Here is an 18,496-nt window from a genome sequence, read left to right as displayed (position 1 = left end):
AAAGCCAGAGGTCCCATGGCCACAGGGAGCCTGTACATGGGGATGAAGAGGCCCCATCCACAGTAGGGATGGAGGGGGCAGGTCACTCTAAGAACAATCAGAGGAAAAAACTGAATGGCAGGGGCTGGAAGAAAGGGGAGGAAAGGCCAGGAACTGGGGGAGGAAGTGGCCTGGGGAGCAGCTGCACTGACAAAGAGGCTCCAAATGGCACTAATGGTCCTTGTCAGGGCGTGTTACAGGAGAGGGGCCTGAGCCAGCTCCGCCCCCCAACAGGCCAGCCTGGCCCTGCTCCAGAGAGGCAGGCTGTGAGGCCACGGCCATGCTGGCAGGGATGGGGGAGCCACTGGCCCTCCATCACCTCCCAGTCTGTACAATGCCTGGGTACTTATCCCCAACTCAGAGCAAACAAAGACACCAAGACTCAGAGAAGGGCCACCACATATGGCTGAGCAAGAAGTGCCAACACTAAGAAGTGCCACTCACATCATGGTCACCATTGATGTCCTTATTTGTCATGACAGTTTTCTAGCAGATAACAGTCAAGATCCCTGGGGAAGGGGCACTCACTGCTAATTTGCACAGAGGCTCAATATGGATGATTGGAGGTGAGTCAGAGATTGAGCAATGTATACAAGGTGACCAAGTCAGGGAGCAGTGGAGGTGGGGTTGAATGCAGGTGGCCCGGCAGGAGGCAATCCTCTGCTGCCCCCTCGGGAACCAGCCCCTCACAGCTCTCCCAAAACCCACCCTTGCCCTCTGGGACCCAGGCATGTTAATCCCAGACCCAGCTCGGCCCCCTGAGAGTCCTTTATCCTCTCTTGCTGGAGTCCACACCCTAGGCCAAGCCTTCTTCTCCTTCAGGAAGCTCTCCCATCCCTCCTGCTCCCAAGACCTCCTTTTCTTTTTTCTTTTTGGCCATGCCGCGTGGCATGTGGGATCTTAGTTCCCCTACCAGGGATCGAACCCACGCCCCCTGCAGTGGATGTACGGCGGGGAAGCGGAAGTCTTAACCACTGGACCACCAGGGAAGTCCCAGGACCTCCCTTTCTTAACTGCTTCTGCACAGACTCTTGGTACCCATCAACTTGACTGTCAATCACATTCCAAATTGTGGCAGTGGAAAGAGCCCAGGCTCAAGAGGGAGACAGACCTGGCTCTGCCACTTGGGTGAGTTACTTAACCTCTCTGAGCCTCAGTTTCCTCACCTATAAAATGGGAATAACACCCCCTACTGTGGAGGGTTGATGTTCAGTGAGGTGATATACATCAAGCGGCACACAGTAGGTGCACACTAAGGGACAGTTCACTGGGCTATGGACTCCTTCAGGGCAGGGATGGCTGAGGTATCTCTGTGCACCCTGGGCCCACATCCCTCGGATCACAAGGCGGTGCTCAGACATGGTGTGAGGAACAGAAGAAGGTGTGGACACGGTGGGGATGCAGGGAGGTCTCAGGGCCACCAGTGGACAAGGACATCATCCAACCCCAGATTTATCCTCAGGTGAAGCCTGGGGTCCCCAGGGAGCCAAGGGAAGGAGCTCCCACTGTGACACCACAGCCCCTTCCTTCCAGTCTTGCAGCTGCCTGGGAGCAGGATGACGGTCAAGGCGCAAGGAAGAAGGGCTGAGAGCAGCTGGGGAAGGGGACGGGCCCTGGCTGCGGGTGGGGCAGGGGGCTCCATCCCTGTTACAGGGGTGACCGTGGCGGAGAATCCCAGAGGCCCGGCCCCATCCCGTCTCCTACACTCTTGCCCCCACCCTCCAGGAAGGCGAGACCCTCCATCCCACACCGGGCAACCGTATGCCAGTTTCTCCTGCTCACTGTCTCCCGTTGGCTGTCACGTCTTCTCCTCACCCCTCTTGTCTCTGTCGCACCCCCAGCCTTCTGCATTTAGAGGAGAATGTGTGTGTGGACAGAGAGCCTATTAGCAGCTGGGGCTCACGGGGTCACAGAGCGCTGCAGCCACAAACCCCAGCCCCACACAGGACGCGTGGGCGCAGGCCCCGCTGCTGCCGCGTGCTGCCCGCTGTGGGCCCCTGCCCACCCCAGACCGTGGCCCTGGGCCAGAACACACACAGACACTGCTCACGCTGCTGGGGTCCCCCCGGGGTCTGGAGCACCTCCCCTGGGTCCCCAGAATTGACCCTGGAGACTCAAATCTGCGTCAGGATGGCCCCTGAGCGCGAGCCGCCTCCCCGCCCTTGGTGCCAGCATGACCTCAGGTTCACCGGTGGCGGCAGAGCTGTCTCGCTGGACTCCTGTCCCCTGCGTGTCCTCCGGGGCAGAGACCACCTCTGCGGCCTCCAGGACAGGACCTTGCCCTGCTTCTGCTCCCACAGCTCCAGAGACGGGCACTCTCCCTGTGGGTACTGCCGGGCCCTCCTCTGGGCTGAAAATTCTTCCCTCTGAGACAGCAGCCGGATAGAGGCAGGCTGTGTCTGGGAGTCCAGGAACACTGGGTGTGACTGGCCACCTACTAAATGGGTGACCTTGGAGAAGACATTGCTTCATCCTCCCTGAGCGCCGGCTTCCTGCTCTGTAAAATGGGGACGGCAGTGTTGGACAGAAGTATCTGGCAACAGCAGGGTGTCAGAAGTTGTTGTCCTTGCCTCCATCCCTGCCTGAGGTGCAGATGATTTCTGCCTCCTCGGCTGCCACCCTGCAGCTGGTTCTCTGACACCACAGAGAACAAGTCCAGCAAAAGGGCAAGAACACTGGGGTCAAATGACCAGGGCGTGGGGGAATACAATCAAGAGCTGGATTTTCATTCCCCGCCCTCTACCACTAGCCGCCTGGCTGCGGGCCAATCACTCAGGACCTCAAGCCTCAGCTTCCTCCTCTGTTCGTGAGGATGACATCACCCGTACCTCACAGGAGGACTGCCAGGCTCAAATGGGATTACGGATGTAAGCTGTACGTTGCCAAATCCATGATCGTTCCTGTAATTATCATTTCGTGTCTGACAGCCCTTTAATTACGTGAAGACAGTGATCAAGTCTTCCCCGCCCCCGCCCCCAGCTCTACATCACATTTCCCCAGCTGATGAAGACAGCCAAGGAGATCACCTCCTCCCAGCCCAGGGTCGGTGACAGGGTCAGGGGGATGCAGAGGTCAGGACCAGCTCTGCAGGCTGCAGTCCTAGGAGCCAGCACGGCTGAAGGAAGAAGATCCCACATCGCTGGCCACGGAGGACAGAGCCCTATGTGAGCACTTAGCAGAGTTGGGGGTGGGGCAGTCCTAAGAGCCCTCTACCTGCTCCTTCGCATCTTGCCCTCTCCACAGCTCTGCAAAGCAGACGGAATAGTCGGAGGAAACCAGGGCTCAGAGAGGGGAAGTGAGCTGCCCAAGGTCACAAAGGGCAAACATAATGATGGAGCCAGAATTCACACCCAGCTCTGGGTGCGTCCAGCTTCTTCAACTATCCCAAAGCAACAAGAAGCAGGACATGTAATTATCCTTGTCTGACCAAGGAGGAAACTGGCTCAGAGAGGCAAGGCCTTGCCCAAGGTCACACAGCAAGTCACAGGCAGTGCCAGGGCAGGAACCTTGGAATTTCAGAGTTAGAAAAGATTTCAGAGATCATCTTGCCTCATCCTCTAAAGGTCCAATTAAGAACTGGAGAAACTGAGACCCAAAGACAGGGAATGGCCTGGAAGGATGGACACAGGATTAATACCAGGTAAATTAGTACAGAAAGGATGGAGAATTCAACAGATGGTACTGGGACATCTGGACATCCATTTGGTAAAAAAGTATATAATTAGACCCCTACTTCATACCCCACACCAAACTAAATTCCAGCATCTCCCTTCCACATCCGCGCCACCACTCTCTTCCAGTCATTCTACACATGTGCTGAGCCCTGGACATTGGGAGACAGATCAGGCTTGGACTCTCCTCTGAGCAACCTGCACAGAAGACTGACCAGCCAGCAGGCAACACCAATCCTAGAAACGAGTGTGGCGAATGGGGCAAGCAAGGGCTGCCAAGGAGCACACTGCCAGTTATGGGGGAAGGGATGGTCTGGAGGGCTTCCTGGAGGAGGAGATGCTTGCAGCAAAGCTGAAAGGAATGGGCTTGCTGGAATGGGCTTACCTGACAAGGTAAGGGCAGAGGGAGGGAGCGGAAGGTGCAAATGCACAGAGCCTGGCAGCTTTTGTTTGGGACAACTGGCTTCTTATGGGTTTATAAAAGCTTTCTCTATGTAAGAGTAGTAACTTTCATATAGATTGTCTATTTTTTCTTATTTTATCAGTTGACTTTAATTTTGTTTTTCATGCTTTTTGTTTAAAATATTTAAATTTTTACTCAGTCAAATCTACCCCTCTTTTCCTTTATGGGTTTTTGCCTTTGGTATCGTGTTTAAGGAAGGTGGCCCACGATAATATATTTAACTCATATTTTACACTGATAATTTCTCTTTGTTTACACTTGAATCTGTAATCCACCTATCTATCTGTAGCTCTATATGTGTGTATACGTGTATGGAGAGAGGTTTTAAAGCCTTTCCTCTAAAGCATGAAGATTAGAATTTCTTTTACTTTACATCTTTCCGAGTTGTTTGAATTTTCTCAACAAATGTGTGCTTCCTAAACAGAAAAAAAGGAGCTTAAAAAAAGAAAAAAATACATTTTATCCATCTGGAATTTCTTATGATTTGAGTTAAGAGACAGAGATCTAATTTTACTTTTACCAGATGGATACTTCAGCTGTCCCTGTACGGTTTGTGATATTTGCAATGATTTCCATGATTGTCTACCACACAGCACACTCTCAGATGTGTGTGGGTTGTTTCTAGGTTTTCTAGTCTGTCCCAAGGCAGCCCTTCCCCGCGTGCTGGCTCCGCCTGGCACAGCTCCTTCCACGTGGCTGAGCTCAGCTCCCTGTGCCACTCCTGGGGTCCCGGCTCTGCTTTGAGGCCCCAGAGTCCAGCTGTGCCCTCAGCACCACACAGCCTTGCAGAGACTGGAGAGCGATTGAGGGGTGCCTCCCCGCTTAGTCTGTCCACCTGCAGGCTGCACCTCGGGCACACCGGCTCCTCCAATCATCCGCCTGTTTCATCCTTGCCAAGTTCCTAACGGGGAGACTGGTGAATGTCAGCTGGGAACGGTGTGTGGAGCTCCCAGAAGAGAGAGCTGGGCAGCCCTGGCAGGATTACTCTGGCTCTGACCCAGGAGATTTGGGGGAGGGGGCAGCCTAGGGAGGTTTGAGATGGATCTCAGCATTAGGGCCGAGCAGGGAAAAGGATTAAAATCCCCACCCCCCAGCCAGCTCCTGACAGCCTAAGAGGCTGGATTTATTTTTCTGGGCTACAGGGAGCTGGGCAATTAGGCCTCTGTCTGCCCTTGCTTCTGCCAGGGTGCACTCAGAGTGGCTCATTAGGCAGGAGGATGAAGCCAGGCTCAGCCTGGAGCACCCCGTCCTTCCACGACCATCCTGTGGCTTGCATCTGCCCTTGGGGAGACATGAGCAGAAGAGCTGGGGGCCCTTAGGAGGGATTATCCCAGCGCCCTGCAGGGGGCCCGGCCAAGGCCACAGGGTGGGGAGTGGCCACAGCCTCTTGCTGACGCCCATCACCTCCTGCCCCATACATGCTCCCTAAGCAGACACTCAAGGTGGTCACAGAGGTCATGAACAAGAGCTTATTCGTCTCCCCTGGAGTGTGGCATGACCACGCCCGGCCCCCTCAGTGCCGTTCAGAGAGGAGGAGGTGGGGTGCGGGGGTTCCCGAAAGCCAGCGACGGCCTGGCTTTATTACAGCAATAAATCCGTAGCTCCCTGCGCTGCAACAACTTCTGCCAGCCTCTCCTCTCTCTCATGGATGCAATAATATCATCTCCCATTTTCTTATCCTCATGGCAAACCTGCAAGGTTTATAGGATAAAATGGCTCTTATCATCGCCAGTTTAGAAGTGGGAGAATTGAAGCTCAGAGGGCTCCTCTCTGACCTGCTGGGTCCCTTTCCCCCAAAGCACCGGAGAAGGGAACAGTCATCCCTTTGAAAGTGTGTAGGGAGGACACGTTTTCCCCAAGTTGGAACAGTGGTCTGTCCTGTTCAGGACGTGAGACACGCTGGTATCTGTTATCTAACTGGACCCTTGGGGCGTGGGTTTGTACCTCCACCTCACCCACAGCAAGCTGAGGCCCAGAAAGGGTCTGGCCTTGTCTAAGGCCGCACACTAAGTCACTGGAGGAGGCAGGGTAGAGTTCAGGCCGCAGCTCCCTTAGCCAGGAATGGCCAGGTGCATCTGGCTGACTCCAGTCACACCCTGGAGCCTATTCCAAAGGCTGCTTCCTCCAGGGAGCCCACCTTGATTCCTGAGCGAGATCCACTCTTCCCTGCCCCCTGGCCCTGTAGCCCTGTCACAGGCCCACGTGGTGTTGATAGGACAAGAACGTGGGGAGCCAGCTGGGAAACTCACGCCCTCCTCCTCCCACTGGCAGAGCCTGATTCTCCAAGGGTGGCCCAGGAGGTCCCTCGGCTGAGTCAGCACCCCTCCCTGTCAGCCACAGCCAGGGGCACTGGAATGCAGCATGCGCCCCTACTCTCCAGACCACCCAATGCTCCTTGGGGTGCTCACCCGGGAGCTCATCGGGGGTCCAGCCTCCCCACCCTCACTGGCTTCCTCACTTGCTCCTCAAGTCACCGGCTCAGTCATCCTCCCACTCCTTGCCTGAGGTCCTCCTCTGAGCCAGGCCCTGCCTTCAGCACACTCACGGTCCAGCGGGAGAAACAGGAAGTCACGACCCACATGGGCAGCCCAGGCCCGAGGTGCTGTGGGAGCCCAGGGGAAGGGGAGAGGCAGGGAAGGAGGCCTGACTCTTTTGTTTGAAGGGGACACTTCTTAGAGGAATAGAGATCTGCGATGAGCCTTGAGAGGCAGAGACCAGAGAGAAGGCATTCCAGGCAGAGGGGACAGCGGAGCGAAGGGCAGTGCTGTGAACTGGTGAGGTAGGTTATCCTGGGATGGCTGTGTGGAGGGTGAAGGGTGAAGGAGTGCTGATGGATTTCCCAGCAGCAGGTGTCTTCCTGCCATGGTGGGAGGGGCTCCCATCGACAGATGTAGGCAATGGTGGGGTGGAGGGGGGGCTTATTTTGTCTGTGTTCCACCTGCCCCCACTGCGCTATTCCTGGACACTCCTGAGACCGCGCCGCCTCTCACACACCCCCTGGGTACAGCATGGTTTCCCGACTCCAGGCATGGCCTCATCCAGCCAGGTGAAAATCATGGGATGACGGGAGGCATCATCAAAATTCTCTTCCGCAGCCAGTCTGCTGAATGCACCGTCTAGGTGCCTCTAGAATCCCTCCCTTTGCTACTTCTTTGCAGACCCCTCCCCCTAGTTGAGGCCTCAGCCTTTCTTGTCTAGCTCCCTGGCGTCCCCGCCTCCACTCAAGGCCCCTCAGCGCATTCTCCGTGATTGAACCAGAGTGGTCCTTGCACAGACCAAGTCCGACTGGGCTCCCACCTCCCAGGATGGAGTGCAGGCTCCCCAGCACAGCCTCTGGCTCAGGTCCCCTTGGCCACACGCTCTCCCTCCTAACACCAGAGCTGCACTGGGCCAAATCGCTTTCAGTTCCCAAACACAAGACACTCTTGTAACACGCAGCTCCCCTGCCTTCCCCACTCTGGCATGACATGACGGGCTAACTCTCTCGGACACCAGCTCAGGCAAGCTTGCCTGCCTGCGGTGTCCCTGGGCCCCGGCAGTGATCACCCTGGGTGGTCTGGATGTCAGTTCTGATCTGCTCCCCACCCACTTAGGAGCCCTTCAAGGGAGGGAGGAACCAGGTTTGATATACCTGTGACCCCTGGACTCAGGGCAGGTATCAGGACAGGTTTGTTGATTGAGTAAGTAACCAACGCATCCCAGACAAGACTGTTTGGTGTGGAACGGGGGAGAGGGCACGGGACTCGGGGTGCGAGCAGGCGCAGTGCAAGCTGTGCCTTCAACTCCTCGGCTTGAATAAATCACTTCCTCTTCCTGAAGCCCCATCCGTAAGATAGAGGGGGTCAAAAGAAGCTTAAAACACCCTTCAAAAGGCAAACATACTATAGAAGTGCAAGCGAGTTGACTGTCTCCTTCAATGTCTCGGGCTGGAAGTTCCACCAGGCATCCGACCTATGTCCCTCTTGCTACAGAGAAGCTGGTTTTGACACTGTGCTGCCTCCCACAGATGCAGAGTCTTCAGGGGCCCCTGTGGGGATGGCCTGAGAGCTGCCTTCTGTCCTACCCCATCCTTAATTGGCAATATTAGAGTAATGAGTCACAGACAACAACCAATTAATTATCCCCAGTTAGAAAAAGCTTTTGCTTCCCCTTCCTAGCTGTCGAGTGAGCCAGCCTTCTGCTGCCAGGCTCCTCCACTCCCTCGGTGTTGGGGGGCAGGAGAGGATGTCATTTCATCTCTCTGGTCCTCAGTTTCCTGTTTCCTTATTTGTCAAGTGTGTGTCCTGGGGGGAGGGGACAGTGTGAGCAGAGGGTTGGAGGAGGTGGGAATGTGAGGGGCGGGGAGGGGCAGGAAGGAAGGAGGCCAGCCTGGATGGAGAGCGGCGGGGCGGGGGCTCCTTCCCAGGCTCCCTGCACCCCTCTTCCCTCCCCAGGATCCCCATCCAGTACCGCGGGGCCAACTCTTAACCAGGGAAGCACTGAGGGTGCGTAGCCTGGCATTCAAGCCATTCCCCAACTTGTCCCAAATGCTCCTGGTCCCTGCTCTTTCTCTCTGTCAGGCAACTTCCCAAGTCCTCCTCCCTGTCCCGCCTTTCTTCTCCTTGTAAGCTCTCCTTTAAGCACACCCAGACTTGGGGCTTCCCTGGTGGCTCAGTGGTTAAGAATCCACCTGCCAATGCTGGGGACACGGGTTTGAGCCCTGGCCTGGGAAGATCCAACATGCCACGGAGCAACTAAGCCTGTGCACCACAACTATTGAGCCTGTGCTCTACAGCCCCCAAGCCACAACTACTGAGCCCACGTGCCACAACTACTGAAGCCCACGCACCTAGAGCCCATGTTCCGCAACAAGAGAAGCCACCGCAACGAGAAGCCTGCACACCGCAACGAAGAGTAGCCCCGGCTTGCCGCAAAGAGAGAAATCCCGCACGCAGCAACGAAGACCCAACGCCGCCAAAAAAATTAATTAATTTAAAATAAATAAATAAACAAACACACCCAGACTTAAAACCCTCCTGTCTTCCCAGCAGCCTCCAACTTCCTGATGCTCTTGCTGCAAATCTATCACAGACGGGGCTTCAAGCCTTGATTTCCCCATCCATAAACAGGGCATAAAAATTAAACATGCCCCAACAGGGTGTTAGAACAATCAGCAGGGCAATGCCTGTAAGCCATAAGCTCCCTGCATACAATAGGTGCTCAATAAACGTTAACTGTCACTCTCACACTTCATTCCCAGCCTGAGGATGAGTGCTTCTGTGACTCACCACCTGTGTGTCACCTCACTGCACAGAAGAGGCCCAGAGAGGTTCAGCTTCACTGAAGAACTTGACCCTAGGCTTTCCTGACTTGGGAGACACAAGAGGTTCCCCCAAGAGGTCCTGAGGGGAGGCAGTGCCTGGTGGGGGTATAGGGGGTGGAGGGGTAAGGGGATGCCCAAAGGAGGAGGAGAAGGTGGGGATGAGGAAAGGCACAGGCCCAAAGCTGGGCCCGCTCCCCCTGGCCGAAACCTCTCCTCCACCCTCCAGGCCCGAGGGGCTCTCCTTTCACTCCCCAACCTGCGCTCCCAGAGCTCACTCTGGGCCTCTATTTGTTCAGCAAAATTTACAGAGCAGCTTCTCTGCACCAGCCCTGACTTTGAGACACCAGATTGCTGTTGCCTTCACTGTGTCAGGCCAGGAGCCCAGCCCCCATCATGGTTCTGGCCCAGCTGTCTGGGGAGGGACTGGGGAGAGAAAAGAGAAGGGAGGAGAGCCAGGGAGAGAAGGGTGAGCCGGCGGAGGCTGGAACCCAGGAAGTGGGAGGGGAAGCAGGAGTGGAGCTGAGTTAAGGGCCGGGCCCACTCAGCCTCAGCTGGGAGGTACGGGTTGCCTGAGGTGAGCTCAGCCCTTTCTGCAGAGGCCCTGCCACCCAGAGTTGCTGCAAAACCCTCTCCCCTCTCCCAGCCTCTCCCAGGCTCGTGGCCTGCAGCCTCCGGCCATTGCCCCATACCTGGCACCTCAGGCCTTGGCATTTGCAGAGCCTACGCCACTTGGGCCCCCAGTCAACTCAAAACCGGCCTCAGCCTACCACTTCCTCCAGCCTGGGACCTGGGCGGGCCACAGCCAAGACCCATCACTTCCTGACTCCACAGCCTGGGACTGGCTGGCCCCGGGCCCACCAAGAGGTGTGAGGTGCCCTGGGAGAGAGCCGCCTTTCTCCAGTGTCTCTTCCGACGGCCAAGGGCTTCCTGCTTGGGAGCTCAGCCATCCTTCTCCTCCCTTCCTCAGCCTCGGCTGTCTTCCCATCCCACCCCCACCAAGAGTGCTGGACACCATGCAGGGCCAGATCCGAGCCCTGCCTCTCTCTAGCTGCGTGACCTCGTCCTGGTCACGGACGTCCTTGGCTTCTGTTTCCGCATGTGGAGCGGTGGCGATGACATCTAGCTCACGGGCTTGGGAGCAACAGGGGTGGCCGCGTGTCAGCGCTCAGCTCAGCGCCCGGCACACAGACAGACACCTGGGTGCCAGCGGACTGCGAGCTCCTGCCCTCCTGACACATGGAGGCCCTGCTGCCTTCCTTCCACTGTCTCAGGGGAGAATGGAGCTCGGAGCACAGCACATAGGACGGACAGGCTGCCCTGGGCAGGCCCCTCCTCTCCCTTGCCTCAGTTGGGCATGTTGCCTCCTGTGTGCTAGAGTGGGTACACGGCAATGAATCAGGCCAGGTACCCACAGGTGGTACCTGCTTCTTACCATTTGGGGGTCATGAGAACAGGCTCCCGACTCAGTCGAGTGCTCTGTCCCTCTGTCCCTACCAGCACAGGCAGAGAAGGAGGGCAGGGAGGTGGACAGGCTTCCCCAACCTCCACATCCAGATAGTCTGGTGATGCTTGGCCTCTGACCTCCGGCCCTGGCCACTCCAGCCTGTTTTGGGGCTGGCTGAATTTGGAGGCTGGCCTCTTTGTTCAGACAAGCAGGAGGGAGGAGAAAGTTGTTTTCCAGGCAGCAAAGCTTTTAGATAAACACCATTTATCTCTCTCTCCGTTCCCTCCTGAAGGAATTGGGTTCCTTCAGAGAAGAAACTGGATCCACTGGCTGATGGTGCTCCAGGGACGGAAGTGTGGCGTGGGGTTAGGCTTGGGGAGCCGAACACTAAGGGAGGCTTTCTTTATCCGGCTGAGCACCTGCTGCCAGCCCTGGCAGGCTTGTGGCTCAGGTGACTGGGCCCTGGTGCCAGGCCATGGCCCTGCCAGCTCCCAGGCTCCAGGATGGCCTGGCCCAGCCCTTCACCCTCCCCTTGAAGAGCCACCCGTCTGCTTACCTGCCCATCAGGATCTGCCAGGAAGCTGAGAACTTCTGCTCACCTTTGGGGACCCCACCCTCTTGGAGCAGCCCTCCCTGCCCGGACCTCAAGAGCAGCCCACACCCCACACTGTCAGAGGGGAGTCAACAACTGGCTACAGCCATGTTCCTTGCCCACCTAGTCAGGTAGATTTGGGAATTTCCATAGGCCCATTTTACAGAAGAAGAAACTGAAACCCAGAAAGGGCATTGGCCTGTCCAGAGCCACACATCAGGGTGTCAGAGCTGAGACCCCTCCCCCAGGCCCTGGGGCTCCCTGGGTCCTTTGGCCCCATCCCAGCACAGCTCACCGGTGTGGTGTCATCGTGAGAGCGCTGGTAGCGCTTCCAGCGGCAGCCGTAGATGCCCGTGAGGCAGGAGAGGCAGAGCTGCGGCTCATAGTACTGCAGGGGCTGGTGTCTCACCATGCTCACGCCCGCGGCCCTGGCACCCTGCTCTCAGGCGCCCATGGAGGCCCCCGGCTGGTCCTGGGGGAGGAAACAAAGTACTGTGAGACAGGGGAGGGGTGGGGACTTGGCCCCAGCACAGCAGGTGTCACTGCAGTCTAGGTCAGGGAGGGTCAGCCTCTGCTCAGAGCCCTGCCGTGGGTCCTTGTCTCTCTCGGAGTCAGAGGCCCATCCTTGCAAGTCCCCTAGGACAGTCCCCTGCCACCCACCCATGACCTAATCATCCAACAAAAATCCCCATACCTATTAGCAGTCACTCTCCGACTCCCACCCTCCCAGCCCCAAGCAACCTAATCTACTTTCTGTCTCCACGGATTTGCCCATTCTGGACATTTCACATAAATGGAATCATATGATATATGGTCTTGTGCGTCTTGCTTTTTTCACTTAATGTTTTCAAGGTTCATCCATGTTATAGCATGAATCAGTACTGCATTTCTTATTATGACTGAATATTACTTGATTGTATAGATATACCATTTTATCCACTCATCAGTTGGTAGACACTTGGGTTGTTACCACTTTTTGGTTGTTATGAATAACTCTGCTATGAACAAGTTTTTGTGTGAATGTATATTTTCATTTCTCTTGAGTACATACTTTGCGATGGGATTGCTGGGTCATATGGTAACTCTATGTTTAACTTTTTGAAGAACTGTCAAAAGCTGTTTTCCAAAGCTGTTGTACAATTTTACTTTCTCCAAGTGTTATCATTATCATCCCCATTTTACAGATGAGAATTCTGAAGCACAGAAATGTTTAGCCATTTGTCAAAGGTCACACAGCAGAGCCTGGCAGTCTGGCTCCTTGTTCTAACCCAGGGGTTGGCAAACTATAACTCATAGTCAAATCCAACCAGCCACATATTGTGTGTGTGTGTGTGTGTGTGTGTGTGTGTACACATTTAGTTTTATTGTAACAAAGCAACTTGTATAATTTTAAGGTTTAAAACTGAGCATCATCTTCCCTTTCCAGTGAAACAAAAAGAATTTAAAAATAAACAGGAACAAAATTACAATAGAGAATGTCAATTGCAAATAAGATCCTACAGGTTCTGCTGCTTCTCCCATCGAGTGGCAGCGCTCAAGTCATCATTAGGAGAGAATTTTATTTTAAAAGTGTCATCTTAAACTGCAAGGATGTCCGTTAAACATCACAATTAAACATGCCAAAGGAGAAGCCATGTTGTCAAAATGCCCACTTAACCCACCCAAACATCTCAAACCCACCCTTTGCTGACCTTCTATAACCTCATTTTTTTAAGTTTTTTTTTTTTCTTTTTTTAAACAAGAGAAAGTAGACAGATACATGTTGGTAAACGCTAACTGTCCATATTCACATAGAGACACAGTGTAATCTCTGAGCCCAATAAACAGAGAAAGGAGGAAAAAAAGCTAGAATTCTATGCACTACTACACAGGGGCCTAGCACCCTCCAGCTTCCAGCAGAGCTAAGGGAACAGGAGGTTTTTCTTTTTTCCCACAGAGCATGGTGGTGTTGATTCCATAAAGTTTTTTTGAGACAGGAAGGGATAAAAATGAATTTGGAACAGAAAGGGGTAGAGATTCTTTTCCCACTGAATTCTGCTCAAGGTATTTCTCCCCAAAATAAGTTGTGAGCCATGGTATAAAGGAGAAAAGAGACCTCAAAAACAGGGCGACTGAGCACAAGAGGAGGAGAAAAAAGAAAAAAAAAGACTGCAACTTGCTCCCAGGGACTGGAGGAAATTAAAAAAGGAAGGTTGGAATCCATCAGTGTTCCATTAGTTAACTTCTCCTTCATCTTCCTCTCCTTCCTCCCCCTCATCATCATCTTCATCTTCTTCACCTTCATCTTCATCCCCTTCTTCATCAATATCTTCCAATCCTTCTTCCTCTTCATCATCATCATCATCTTCTTCTCCTTCCCCTTCCTCATCATCCATGTCTGGAATCAAGTAGTACTGTAATGGATTTGGCCAAATATCTTCTTTGATGACCTCTCCTAACTCATCTGCACCAGCATCAGAATGATCGGTAAACCAGGTGAAGAAGCTTTCCGGTTCCTCATGCTGTCTCTTCCTGCTGGCTTTATTCTACGTTTGACTTGAACGATTTGTCAAATCCTTTCCGGATTTCCTTTTGACTTCAGTGGACTTTGAAGATGGATCACCACTCTCATTCAGATGCAATTCTTTGGAGAGAACTTTATTTTCGAAGGGTTTTCATCAAAATAAAAATCTATTCTGTAACCTGATTTAATATCTTCAAATTCTGTCACTTCGACTCTTGTCAAATAACGCAGCACCTCTTCATTCTCCTCCCCAAGGAGTACAGACACTTGTGGATGGTTAACAAATGCTGTTACCCCAAAATTTGGGATTTTGGCAATCAGTTCCAACCTCTACTGAAAAAATGGTTGGCGGAGTTTGTTATATTTCTGTTCTACTTTCAAAATCTCCTCACTGGCTTGTTCGTTAAGTCTGTCTGTTTCATTTTGTACTACATCAATATATTCAATTGCTTCTTGCTGTCCTTTTTCTTCCTTCGGGAAGTTCGGAGAAGCAGACGTTTCCTCTGGCCTGGAGGCAGGAGTCAGTCTCGGTTTCTTCGGTTTCTTTGCTTGGGGTGGAAGTGAAGACTGTTGTTTGGGGGCCATGCTGGGAGAAAAGCCAAGAATCCACCCAAGGGAAGAAGCTTGTACCAGGAGCTCTGAGAACTCCAGCCACGTGTTTTTATATAGCCCACAAGCTAAGAATGGTTTTTACATTTTTTAAGTAGTTGGGGGGAAAAACCAAAACAAAAATATGTTTTGATCCGTGAAAATTATACGAGAGTCAAATTTCAGAGTCTGTAAATAAAGGTTTATTGGACGCAGGCCCACTCACTCATTTATGTATTGTCTATGGCTGCTTTGAGTATAACTGCAGAGTTATGACAGAGACCATATGGCTCACAAAGCCTAAAATACTTACTGCCCAGCCTTTTATAGGGAAAGTTTGCTGACCCTGCAACCACGGGGCCACCATGGCTCCTGAACCGGTATTGTAAGTGCAGCATATGGTTGAGAAGGGAAAGGGTGCTGTGGGCACTTAACAGGTACAGGGAGGGTCAGGGCATGCTTCCCAGAGGCAGTGCTGAGCTGAGGCCTGTAGGATGAGCTCCCGTCTCTAACGCCCCAGAGGCCACACCATAGGCGCACCGGGATTCAGGCCCACCAACTACTTCCACATCTGGGCCTTGCTCAGGGCGTCTGCCCAACACCCCCTATCTCCCCCCCACTCTCCAAGTGCTAACCTCAGCACGGGGATTACAGCCTCCTGTCCGAGTGCGGAGACGCATTATGAGCTTGCTGGGCACGTTGACCGACCTGGAGCCTCCTAATTGCTGGGAATCGTCTGGTGCAGCCTCTGTGCCCATGGCTGCCTGCGGAGGCATGTGGACACGGTGCGGCTGCTGGGGGTCCTCGGAGCCGAGCCGAGCCCAGGGCTGGGGGATGGTATAGGATGGGGATGCTGCGGCAGTCAGCTTAGCACCCATGCGGTTGGGGAGGTCGGGGGTGGGGTCAGCAGGTACGGGATCCTCTCAGCTTTACTCCTCTCTAGGAGGAGTGTGTGGGGAATTCCCTGGTGATCCAGTGGTTAGGACTTGGCGCTTTCACAGCCAAGGGCCTGGGTTCGATCGCTAAGCTGGGAACTAAGATCCCACAAGCTGAACAGCGTGGCCAAAAAAAAAAAAATTAAAATTAAAAAATGGAAGGAGTGTGTGCTCACATATGTACTCCCACATTCACAGCCTTCCAGAGGAGGTAGAAGGCCCGAGTCCACAGCCAGGGACCACGTCTCACCCTGTGCACCCCCAGATGAGGGTCTCTGCTGTCAGGTGGGCCACAACACCTGCCCCTACTTCCCCCGGAAGGGAGGAAGCAGCTAACATGTAGAAAGGGCCCTCGATTCACCCTGCCTTGGCCAATGACTTGCCCTGTAGCCAGAGCCACTCAGGGCTCTTTGCTGAGCCTTGGTTTCAGCTTTTGTCTTGACTTCCAAAAAAGGTCAGATGACTGGGGGTTGGGGGAGGGGCGGCGGTGCCAGGAGGGCACATGGCTGCAGTGACTGAGGCATGGCAGGTGGGCATTCTGCAGGCAGGGGCCCTGCCCTCCCATTCCTTTCCCAGGACCCCCCGACCCTGGGACTGATTCCCATGTGTCCCCTGCTCCCCCACCCCCCATGAATGAGCATTACAACCCACCCAGGAATGGAATTTCCATTTCAAATCTGGAAAAGAGGGAAGTAGAGCTGCCAGCACCAGGCCTCGGGCGGGACTCAGCTGACTGTGGCTCTTGGAACTATTCCCCTCCCCCCACATCCCCACCATGAATTTTCACACTGTTCAGAACTGCAGGGGCATCTTTGAGAGGCAAACCTCTTTTCTTTCCTCTGCATGTTCTCCTGGGGCCATCAAGATGGCCAGCGGCTCCTTGCTGTCTCCAGGGGGGTCACCCAGACCCAGCATGGGCACAGTGACCTCCTCATCACCCCCAACCTGCCTCTAACATCCCTCAAGACCCTTTTCTCAGCACCCGCTTGGCCACTGCCAGGGTAGTGGCCCAGTCTCACCTCTCCCCTGGATGGGGAACCCCTGCGGTGGGCCTTGCCCTGCCAATCCAAGGTCTCACCTGCAGTCAGAGTGAGTTTTTAGCAGACAAATGACCAGGATCTGGCTCCTCTAGCCTCACCGCTCCAGAACCTGCTGTCCCTTCACCTGGCTAACACCTCCTGATCCTTCGAGTCTCCGCTCAGATGTTACCTCCTCCGGGAGCCTCCCCTGAGCCCCAGGTTTGGTTAGAGGGCTCCCGGCATCCCTCCTTCTTCCTGGGCAGCCTGTGGGAGCACCGCTGACATGCTTGCTCCCGCAGGGGACAGCCTGAGTTATTCCCACTTCCCCAGTGGCCAGCACCCGGTAGCAAGGGGAGGCAGCCCTGGGGGCGTCCTGGACCACACTTCCGAGAAGGCCCGGAAGTTCCTGCTGCCCAGACCCTGAGCGGTCAGGACAAGCCCCCAGAGACCAGATTCTCCCCAGCCTCCCCCCTCCTGCCAGGGCTAATGGCATCACTTAGCATCAGTTGACTTCTCCAAGCCACCTCCCAGAGCTGCTGATATCAGCCAAGTTCCAAAGAAATCCCCAGCCTGAAGCCCCTGCTGGCTCTGGGACAAGAGAAAGCCCTCACCTCTTAGCCCGATGTCTGAGGGCCCTCCTCAGCCCAAAGTCTCATTTTCTGGCTCAATTCCTGGTCCCTGCCCCCAACCGCCACAGCCTCCTGTTTGCACAGGGAAGGGGCTTCAGGAGGGAGTCAGGAGGGAGTCAGGAGGGAGACGGAGTGAGGGTCCGCTATGGAGTGGGTGAAGGATGCTGGGGGTGGGCATACACCTCCAGGGGCCTCGCCCATCCTTACACCCTGGGAACACACCTCACCCACTTCCCGGCTCCTCGTCCCTCCCTTGACTGGCAGGTTGCCCGGCCCTCACTGCCCCCAGACCCCGCTGCCTCAGGTCCCAGGCCTGCTCTCTTTCCTGAGAGTGGAAAGAGTCTCAGGCCAGGTGTCAGTGCCTGGATTGCAGCCTGGTCTCCTTCAACTGACTTGCTGTGTGTGAGCTTGGAGATTTATCTTTTACCTCTCTGAGGAATGGGCACTAGATGGAACGACACAAAAAGGACCCAAGGCTGCAATCAAAAGGAGTAAAACACTGACACATGCTACAACGTGAACGACTCTTGAAAACATTATGCTAAGTGAAGGAAGCTAGTTACAGAAGGTGGTGTGGGAGCTTGTGGGGCACCATGCTGAGCACTGCACCTGTGTCATCACCTGATGACAGCTGTCCAAAGCAGAACTTGACAGTCTTCTTTTACAGGTTAGAAATATGGTCCCCAGGTGGATGGAGGAACAAACGGGTCCATCCAGACAATGGAATATTACTCAGCAGTAAAAAGAAATGAGCTATCAAGCCATAAAAATACATGAAGGGACCTCAAAAGCATATTGCTAAGTGACAGAAGCCAATGGGAAAAGGCTGCATACTGTATGATTTCACCGTATGACATTCTGGAAAAGGTAAAACCAAGAAGTGGTAAAAAGATCAGTGGTGGCCAGGGGTTGGAGGTGGGGAGCACAGGGGATTTTTAGGGCAGTGAAACTATTCTGTATGATACTGTAATGATGGATACATGTCATTATACATTTGTCAAACCCCACAGAACATATAACACAAAGAGTGAACCCTAATGGAGACTATGGACTTCAGTTAATAATATTGTAGCAACACTGGCTCATCAATTACAGCAAGCGTAAGCCCTAAGATAAGACGTTAGTAACAGGGAAAACCGTGGGGTAGGGGAAGGAGAGTATGTAGGAACTCTGTATTTTCCGATCAATTTTTCTAAAACTGTCACCAAAAAAATCATCTATTAATTAAATATATATGTATTTAATTTAAATATCTATATCAATTGATCAATAGACAGCTGGATCAATAGATCTAGGCCTGAGAGATTACAC

General features: G+C 53.9%; 1 protein-coding gene and 1 pseudogene across 12 annotated transcripts in view; both read right to left on the bottom strand.

The window, feature by feature from the left end:
• GDPD5 (glycerophosphodiester phosphodiesterase domain containing 5) overlaps positions 1-18,496 on the bottom strand; it is a 90,807-nt gene that overhangs the window by 31,257 nt on the left and 41,054 nt on the right. For all 12 annotated transcript variants that reach the window (XM_036859949.1, XM_036859950.1, XM_036859951.1 and 9 more), the window contains exon 3: positions 11,807-11,983. In XM_036859949.1, coding sequence (XP_036715844.1) covers positions 11,807-11,923 — 117 coding nt within the window. In that variant the 5' untranslated portion in view covers positions 11,924-11,983. The remainder of the gene's footprint in view (positions 1-11,806; positions 11,984-18,496) is intronic.
• Positions 13,531-14,812, bottom strand: LOC118899029 (annotated as a pseudogene).

The sequence above is a fragment of the Balaenoptera musculus genome, chromosome 8 (genome assembly GCF_009873245.2).
Source record: "Balaenoptera musculus isolate JJ_BM4_2016_0621 chromosome 8, mBalMus1.pri.v3, whole genome shotgun sequence".
Classification (NCBI taxonomy): Eukaryota; Metazoa; Chordata; class Mammalia; order Artiodactyla; family Balaenopteridae; genus Balaenoptera; species Balaenoptera musculus.
Note: the sequence above shows the minus strand (reverse complement) of the source record. Positions and strands in the feature narration are given on the sequence as shown.